Source organism: Limulus polyphemus, unplaced genomic scaffold, assembly GCF_000517525.1.
Source record: "Limulus polyphemus unplaced genomic scaffold, Limulus_polyphemus-2.1.2 Scaffold144, whole genome shotgun sequence".
Lineage (NCBI taxonomy): Eukaryota > Metazoa > Arthropoda > Merostomata > Xiphosura > Limulidae > Limulus > Limulus polyphemus.
This window is the reverse complement of record NW_013665754.1, coordinates 628,353-637,184: the sequence shown is the minus strand read 5'-3', so window position 1 is coordinate 637,184 and position 8,832 is coordinate 628,353. Positions and strand designations below refer to the sequence as shown.

General features: G+C 34.5%; 1 protein-coding gene across 1 annotated transcript in view; it reads left to right on the top strand.

Moving 5' to 3' along the window:
• Positions 1-7,878, top strand: part of LOC106475004 (aquaporin AQPcic-like) — a 52,850-nt gene extending 44,972 nt beyond the window's left edge. Inside the window, exons 2-3 of the mRNA XM_013935705.2 lie at positions 5,407-5,487; positions 7,116-7,878. Coding sequence (XP_013791159.1) covers positions 5,407-5,487; positions 7,116-7,313 — 279 coding nt within the window. The 3' untranslated portion in view covers positions 7,314-7,878. The remainder of the gene's footprint in view (positions 1-5,406; positions 5,488-7,115) is intronic.
• The last annotated feature ends 954 nt before the right edge of the window (positions 7,879-8,832 follow it).

The following is an 8,832-nucleotide window of genomic DNA, read 5'->3' as shown; positions in this document are numbered from 1 at the left end:
TCACATTTTGTTTCAGCCGTGTTGCCATTCTCACTTAATTGCTCTAATAGTTATAATGTCAACATGTCCTCTTTATTATAATGTCAATATGTCGGCGTCTCTGGAAGTTGTTTATACATTTCATGCAAATGCAGTTTTGAATTCTGACGTGTCATTACCTCTTTAAGCACATGAAAAGTTGTTTGGGACGACATATCATGCTTAATAGTTTGTAATAAATATATGAAAAAAATTATTTCGCCTTTCTTATATATATATATTTGTTTGCTGTAAATCACAATGTGTTATCTCTGCTCTGCCCACCGTGGGTATCGATACCAGATTTTTAGCGTCGTAAGTCCACTGACTTCATACATTTAGAAGTTATTACTTATTCATTTAGTTTGCTGGTTCAGGCATGAAATTATACAGGTCGTTAATTTCATAATGCTTCTGTACATGACATTAAATTCACCCCCCCCCTTTTGAACTTCTGTTTCTGGTAGAATGCGTAATTTTCGAGAATAATTAATGTCTCAAGTGCACTTTTCTAATCTGTTGTACATCCTAACTTTCATGGCGCCTCACTAATTATCCGTTATCCTACTAACTTTACATCATCACGCTCGATGACTTTGTTAACGACGAGTTCATACATCACTCCAGATGTCAAAGTCTTTTTCCGGTCGGCTGAGTACCATTGATTAACACAAACATATCTTTCAACATTTACCATTCTTTGCTTGTAAAACGACCGGAAGAAGCTTCTACAAAGTAAATATCAGAAATGTACGAAAGTTGGCTGATTATTAAATATTCTCAGTCAGAAATAAAAATGATCTTTATCCTTTTTGGTCTCAGTATTTGCCGTTTAACTACTTGAAAGTCAATAAGTATACTTCAAAATTATGTATAGATAGATTAAAAAAAATACAATATACATATAAACTTCTTGTCCAAATTTTTTATTCATATACAAATATCTTAGTATGTTTTGGCATGATGTGCATGTAGATAAATATTGCTCTTCGATTCGAACTCGTTATATTGCATTATATGACTTGGGCATGTGCCAAAATAATCTTTACCATTGCTCAACGCGCATGCGTATGCATGTTTTCCATAGTAGGTGAATTTTATCGAAAGGAGACCGAAGTCCGCCTGGAGGAGTCACCTGTTTTAACCACTCTCACCACAATACAGTAGTGTGTTGTCTGTCAGTCTGTCATTAGACACTAAAATGACGTCACATAAAGGATGCTTAACGTTACAATATGTACTGTCGTGACGTCAATAAAACGTGCACATGCTAGGAATCACGAGAAGAATTGTACACTCTGTGGGATACAACTAAACATGACATATGAACTTCAAAAGCAAGAAATAAAAATATTCGTTACTCTTAATTTTGTTTTTATTTACTATTGAAACAGAACACTTTCGGGGACCCTGCAGAAGTACACCTAGTTGTATTGTATGGAAATATAAACCTTGATTAATTATGATATTTTACAATACACAGGGCTAGGCAGTGACCTGTGTATTGTGTTATTAAACGAGCGAACACATCGCTAATTCCGAAGACATACTATTGAAGAATCAATATTTCTAAACACTCTTTATTATAAATCGTATTGTGATCACAACTTGTAAGGTTTTAGTAATCAGTCCATTTAATTACACTGCAATACCTGCCTTAGACCTTTTTATAAACTATTAAGTAAAAGCAGTGACGTTTCCTTCGTTAAAATTACTTCATATCATGTCATTGACAATATTTGGTAGTTCTCCATGACAGTGAAAACACGTTCTTATTTTACTATGAAATTAAATTCACGGGACATGTGACACAGCTGATCTTGAAGATACACAAAGATACGGCAAATTTAAGTTCTGATAATGCAAGAACCGGGTTTAGATACCCATAGTGGTCAGAGTACAGATAATCATCGGGTAGCTTTGCGCTTAACAACAAACAAACAAATACTCACATTGTACGCATGTGAAATATCTTTGGATATTTGCAGTGTTATACTCAGTTTATCTACATGTACTCTGAACCGTGCCCTAAAAATATACTACTTAAGCAATTCGAGGTTAATCACAGTTTTCTCTATTCTAACATGACACAACAGAACTACTGTTATTAAATAGTTTAAGTAACACTTTTTAGTTCACTTTTATGCAAACAGGTGGCTAGGTTTTGTAATCCCGAAACCTTTTCCGAATCCCGCGATTATGAGATTTTAGTGGCTCAAATCCTGGGATACCGTCCGGATTCTAAAGATTTTGTTTTATTACATTCTATTTTATCTTAATGAAAAATAATTAAACTATTTGTAAAACTAAGCATCTTCACAAATAACTTTGTTAATAAGATTTTTATTTTACTTTATGTCTGCTTGGGTCGGATTTCTTTCATATGTGTATTATCACCATCCAGAAAAGGAGTGTGAACAACTGAGCTTGAGTACACTATTAGCTTTTAATGAAGTTTAGCCGAGAAATCACTTAGGCTAAAAAATGTTCATGGAATTTGGGAAACTCCTTTCGTGATTAGTCCAAGATAACTTGGGCGCCTTTCATATTTAAAAATTACTTGCCCGAGTTAATTCGGGCAAACCATTTCTCGCCGAATTTTTAATTACTTGCTCGAATTTATTCACATGTTATCATGTATTACAATCAGTGTTCGCTAGATGGCACCAAAAATTCTTTTTGTGCTGATCTCTGTCGGATTTTTTCTGAATTATGGAAAAAGCATTCCTATTTTTAACTGTTGTCTCATCGAAATAATATATATATACCACGTATAAATCCAGATATATAACATTTATTTATCAAGTATATTTTGTGCATAAATATAACAACAGATCATAAAAGAACATTTTCTTTCATCAATATATAAGTACAGGCTATCAAAAACTGAAATAAAAAAATCTGACTTTTTTTAGCTCATTTCCATAAACATAATAATAAAAGCCTGAAAATATCAATGACACCCCCTCGGCAAGAGTTTGTACAATCTTGAAAATCCCGGGATTTGGGGAGCCCCCATTAGCATACCGGATCCTGAGATTTGAACTCCTACGGGTTATATAAAGGCGAAGGAAACTCGTTGTGTTCTCAATCATCACTCTGAAAAACATACTCAGATTGATAGTGAAACATGCCAAGGCCTCAACAAAGATATTTGAGCAATTCTGTGATGTTGGCTAGAAGCTGGTAAAACACAAGTCGATGCAGAATGACTACAAGTTTCACCAAGTGCGGTTAACGTGATATAGATTCACTTGTAAAAACCCCTATTAAAGTTGGCCAAATGCCTGTAGAGATTAGACCGTTATCGACAACCCCGCAAGACCACTGCTTTGGGAGAATATGGGCTCCAAGTAATTATCTTGTCTCCCCCCCCCAAAAAAAAACAACAACAACAAATCAACAGCTCAGAGCAACAACTGAACAAATAAGCATACAAACGTTCAGAAATATATCTTTAGTATTGTCAAGAACACGTGGATTGGTTAAAGAACATATGCGCAAGTGTCTTGCTCGCGCATGAAATACGCTTCACATTGCAACCAGTTACAAGACAGATTTTGAGAGTGTGCGGGAAGAGATCCAGCCCCAATTTCGCGAAAGAAAGTCGCGCATGTGGCTGTAGTGGCATACTGATTTGGTAAAGGATCAGTATTAGAGGTCACACTGACCTTTATGTATTATGAATCCATGAATTAATAAAGAATTTTGAAGTAAAAGTAAAGAACAGTGTATGATAATATGTCAGTCACACTATATCCGACGAGGCATTTCGCCTAATACCAAAGTTCTTCAGGCCAGTTAGGATACGACAGATATAGTGGCTGAGACACTTATTCATATTAGCAAACTACTTGAGACAAACTGTTACGGTGTAAAATTGATTAAATTGGTATATAAAATGTAATTTTCCATCAACATATCAGAAGTAGGGTAAATATCCTGTTATACAGTATAGGGATTCATTCTTACCACCAAAAGTACTTCCATATACAGGTGCAACTGGTCAGAACGTCCGCTTGATGGATGATATCACGAACCACCACCATCATGCTCAACTGTTTGTATTTGAGCAATGAGCCATATTAACCCATTAGCTCATTAATTCACTCAGGTTAAGCATGTCATGGCGATGTGCGACTCGCATTACGTCCGGGATAATTATACGCCTTATTAAATTAGTTGTACAAAATGAGCACTTATGTACGTGGATTTCAATGGTAGCTATTTGCATATCAGACCAAGTGACATGTAACCTGGCATTATTTTGCACAAAAATAAACTCGGGGATGCTATCGACATTATTTAGTAACTGTAGTTGTACCTTGTCATAGTTAAAATACAGAAAACTCTGATTATCCCTTAGTTATTTTGAGTATTGTGTTTATGAAGTTACGTGATATGTAGTTCAAATTTTATAGAAAACGAGCTGGTACCGAAACAAGTGCCGGGGGATTGAAGACAATATCTAAAGAGACATCCTTAATATCACATACTCATTATCAGTGTATTTATGTATTCTTTTAAAGACCAAATTGAAGTTCACTCATCATATGCCGGACATGTCTAGTGATTTAACACAGATCTTGTGTGTTGTTGAAATCATCTAACATCAATACTATTCCATAGTGTACTTGCTGGAATACTAAACTGTTTGTAGCCTAATTTTAGTTTGCCACAGCTGTAAATGCAATCATGAATTTTGAGAATCAAGTTCTTTAAGTTGCAGTTAGGTTTATCAAGAGAATATGAATAGACAAGGATTGTTTTTAAAAATGTATCTGTACAAAGCAGGTCACACAACAAGTTTTACTGAAGAAATAAAGTTAAGCAATGTTCAGACATTGCTCTTTTTATCACGTTGTCTTAATAAAGAGAAAAATATAGTTACTAAACTATAATTTTACTTTAAATAGTTTAGTAAAACTTTTACTAATCATATACTAGCTCCTTTTTTAAATAATTAACTTACTATAAAACGACAAAATACCCTCTTTCTATGTTGTTTAGCAGGAGCTGAAGTACTATTAAAATAGAAAATTTTCTGTATGGGTACATCGCAGGAATGAATTAATCATATCAATGGAAAACACAAAAGAGTGAATTTCAGCCGGTACAAAATATTTTTTTCTACTAAATTATAAATATCAAATAGCTGTTAAATCATAAAACAATACTAAATATCGTGGAAATGTGTATGGTATGTGTATGGTATTCGAGTACTTGCTTTGCAGATATACTGAATACTGGCATTAAACTTTCCAGAAATTCACTCATTCTAGAGTGCATCCAGACAGAAATCTTTTCAAGAGTTTACACTTAATGTGAACAATGGTCACTCGTGTTCTTGGGAGTGTTTGTAACATCATAATTTTATTTTAATTACAGTTTCCTTATACTGGTGCAGGACTTAATCCAGCTCGTGCTTTTGGACCTGCTGTTGTGGCCGGTAGATGGCGTCTTCATTGGGTAAGTTTGTTTGTTTGTTTTGAATTTCGCGCAAAGCTACACGAGAGCTATCTGAATATTTGACAGTCACATTATAACTCCTCGCCACGGCTGAAAGGGGAGAGCATGTTTGATGGGATGGGGATTTCGAACCCGCGACCCTCAGATCGTGAGTCGAGCGCCCTAACCACCTGGCCATGCCGGGCCTCATTGGGTAAGTATAATAACAGATGTCCTCTCCCAGTTCAAGTAATTGTTTAAGATATAAATAACATTGGAAGTAATTATAGAAATGGTTAGAAACTAGAGTATAAAAGGTAAATATGGAAATGGTCCCATTCATCATGTGAAAATGAACTGTACCAACTATCACATGCTGATAAATTATGATTTGATTTGTTCTTAACCAACCAATCCAAATGTGCCACATCAATAAAAACACAAGCATTCATACTAGATCCAGATGAAATAGTGTAAAACAAAGACTGAAATTTCACATAATAAATGTGTATATCAAAATTTGATCAATCAAAGATATTCATGTGAGAAATTGTGGTATGACTCTATGTTTCAAAAGGAGTTGTATGCAAAACTCTGAATCGGGTACATGAAATTGGTAGTAATGTTAATGAAAGTGATAGAAGTTGAAAACTGAAACTATAAAGAAGTGTGGTAAGAAGCTCAGGGTACGATCTTCATGAGACAGATGACGACTGAGTACATATATTGCCAACAAAAGATGTGAATGTTGTTTCGAGAACAGCGAGATACACAGAAGTACACTGCTGAGAAGAGGTGACCAAACTAAAAGGTTGAAATGTATATTGGGCCATAAACAGTGGAATGAGCAATGCTGGAGCTCTTTGAATACAATTTCGGATTGTTTAACAACAATCAATAACAGTTTGTTCGACAACATTTTAAAATTCATACGTTGACTACATATTTTCTGGTTAATTTAACCATTGTTTATGTTCAAATATTATTGTACTTGGATATTTTTGTACTACTTGTGAATCACCCAGTTAACTAATGACTGTTGTTCAGCATTCTCTTAATAAGAGTATTGAGAATACTTCGAAAGATTAAATGAACAAGGGGTTTCTACTGCAATGTATTACTCTCAAATTGTTTGTTTGTTTGTTATGAATTTCGCGCAAAGATACACGAAGGCTATCTGCGCTAGCCGTCCCTAATTTAGCAGTGTAAGACTAGAGGGAAGGCAGCTAATCATTACCACCCACCGCCTACTCTTTTACCAACGAATAGTGGGATTGACCGTCACATTATAACGCTTCCACGGCTGAAAGGGCGAGCATGTTTGGTGTGACAGGGATTCGAACCCGCGACCCGCAGATTGAGAGTTGAGCGCCCTAACCACCTGGCCATGCAGGGCCAACTCTCAAAATACAGTATCAGAAAAAAGTATCCCCAAAAGTATCTGACTTAGCACACCAAAAAAAAGAAAAGAAAAAAAAACTGCAGTAACTAATAGCAGGGGAGAAAATAGTAAACTTAGTGGGGTATTTTTAAAACTCGGCTTTAAATATCCACATGGAATTGTAATTCTTTTTTTACTTTTTTGTTTATTTGACTATCTCTTTAACTTTATAATGCATACTCGTTTAAAATTGATTTTTATTTTTTAGGTATACTGGGTAGGCCCGATCCTGGGCGGTATCATTGGTGGCTTGACATACGAGTACAGTCAAGTAACATCACAATCCACTCAACAACTGAAGCGTTCTTTCCGCCGGAAGTCAGCCAGGGAAATGATGCGTGATCACAGCGCCCTCAGTAACAATGAAACAGTGTTCACGGCTTTATCCAACGACTGTCGAGAATGATTGATGACGGAGACTTGTGAGGTGGGAAAGGAGAAGACGAGTAGAGATAAATTGAATAACCCTAAGTTAGAAGAGTTATGAACATCACCTTTAAAATTTCAAAGTCAAATCTGAAATATAAGAGAAATTTTGGTTATTAAACGACTCATAGTTACCGTATAAGTCACATATATTACAAAGAAAATAAAGTTGCAAAATGTTATGACATAAGAGACTGCAAAATTGTTTGAAAATTAGGGTTAATATTGCTGTAGACTTATTAAACATAATTGATTACCGTTTTGTTTTTACTCGGTATGTTTGAAATTAGGAATCAAAAACACAACGGCAAAGTGGAACACACTACAATCATGTTATTCTTACTATAATGTCTGCAAATATTAAAAGAGGTACAACAGTCCTCGAGCTTTTGTGGCTTCTTCATCAAAATAATAATTTGATGCCATCATATATAATATCATGTTTTTACTGTACAGATTAATCACAGATTTAATTAATAGACTTAACGTTTTAAATATATATATATATATATTAGAGCATAATTCTGTAATGTCTGCGATTTTAAATCTATGTCTACCTTGAATGTAGTACTACTATGTATGTAGTAATTAAGAAAAAAAATGTTTTCTTTGAACATGATTCGAAATATGTTTTTTATTGGTACGTGTAAGACACGAGCTTTACTTAAGTTGATAAATAACAAGGGTTATAGTTATATTTTGATCTAATCAAAAACACCTTAGGTGTGAAAAAAAAAGACGCGGCCAAAAAAGGATTGAAAGTGGGACTTAAAGGAATGAAATCAAAATTGGTGGTCAAACTGGTAGTTACACTTATAGCATTGATAAGAATTTTACCGTAAATATTCATTTTACGTTAATGTCACGTGACGCTAAATGCTCTTTAATTAAGAGAATTTCATAATATTTAGCAAACTTCTGCTTAAAAGATGGCAATGAATAAGAAAAAATAACTGTCCACCCATATGATTCGTTTACAAACTTGAGCTAGAAACTGCTAATATAATTTGCTTGGCCTAACCAATATTTATGTATCTGCACGTGTTTTCACCCTATAGTTTTGCTGCTCTAAATCAATCATCTTTAATCCGAATGATAAAAAACTAAAAGGGTGAACCTTTACTCTTAGGCAACGCTGTAGTAAAAATTCCAGACCGATACTTCACGTGACTTTTTGCGTAGGGGTGCACAAAAATGTGGTCAAAAGTGAGCGGTTTTTGTTGGATAACTTTGCACTTGTGACTTATATTTAGACCCAGTTTAACACCTATTTGTAGGTTATATAGATCTATCAGTGTAACAAATTTGAAAAAAAAATCAATGAACGTTAAGTATGTCTTTCTGTCAAATAAAATGTTCGTACTTTCAGTGAGAAGAGAAAAAAAATTAAATCAAAATTGGAGATGTTATATCTCATGTTCGATGACGAGGAACCCACTTTGAGACTAATAATGGCTGGAGACGGCTTGAATGGGTAATGAAGAAAAACTTTAATATAA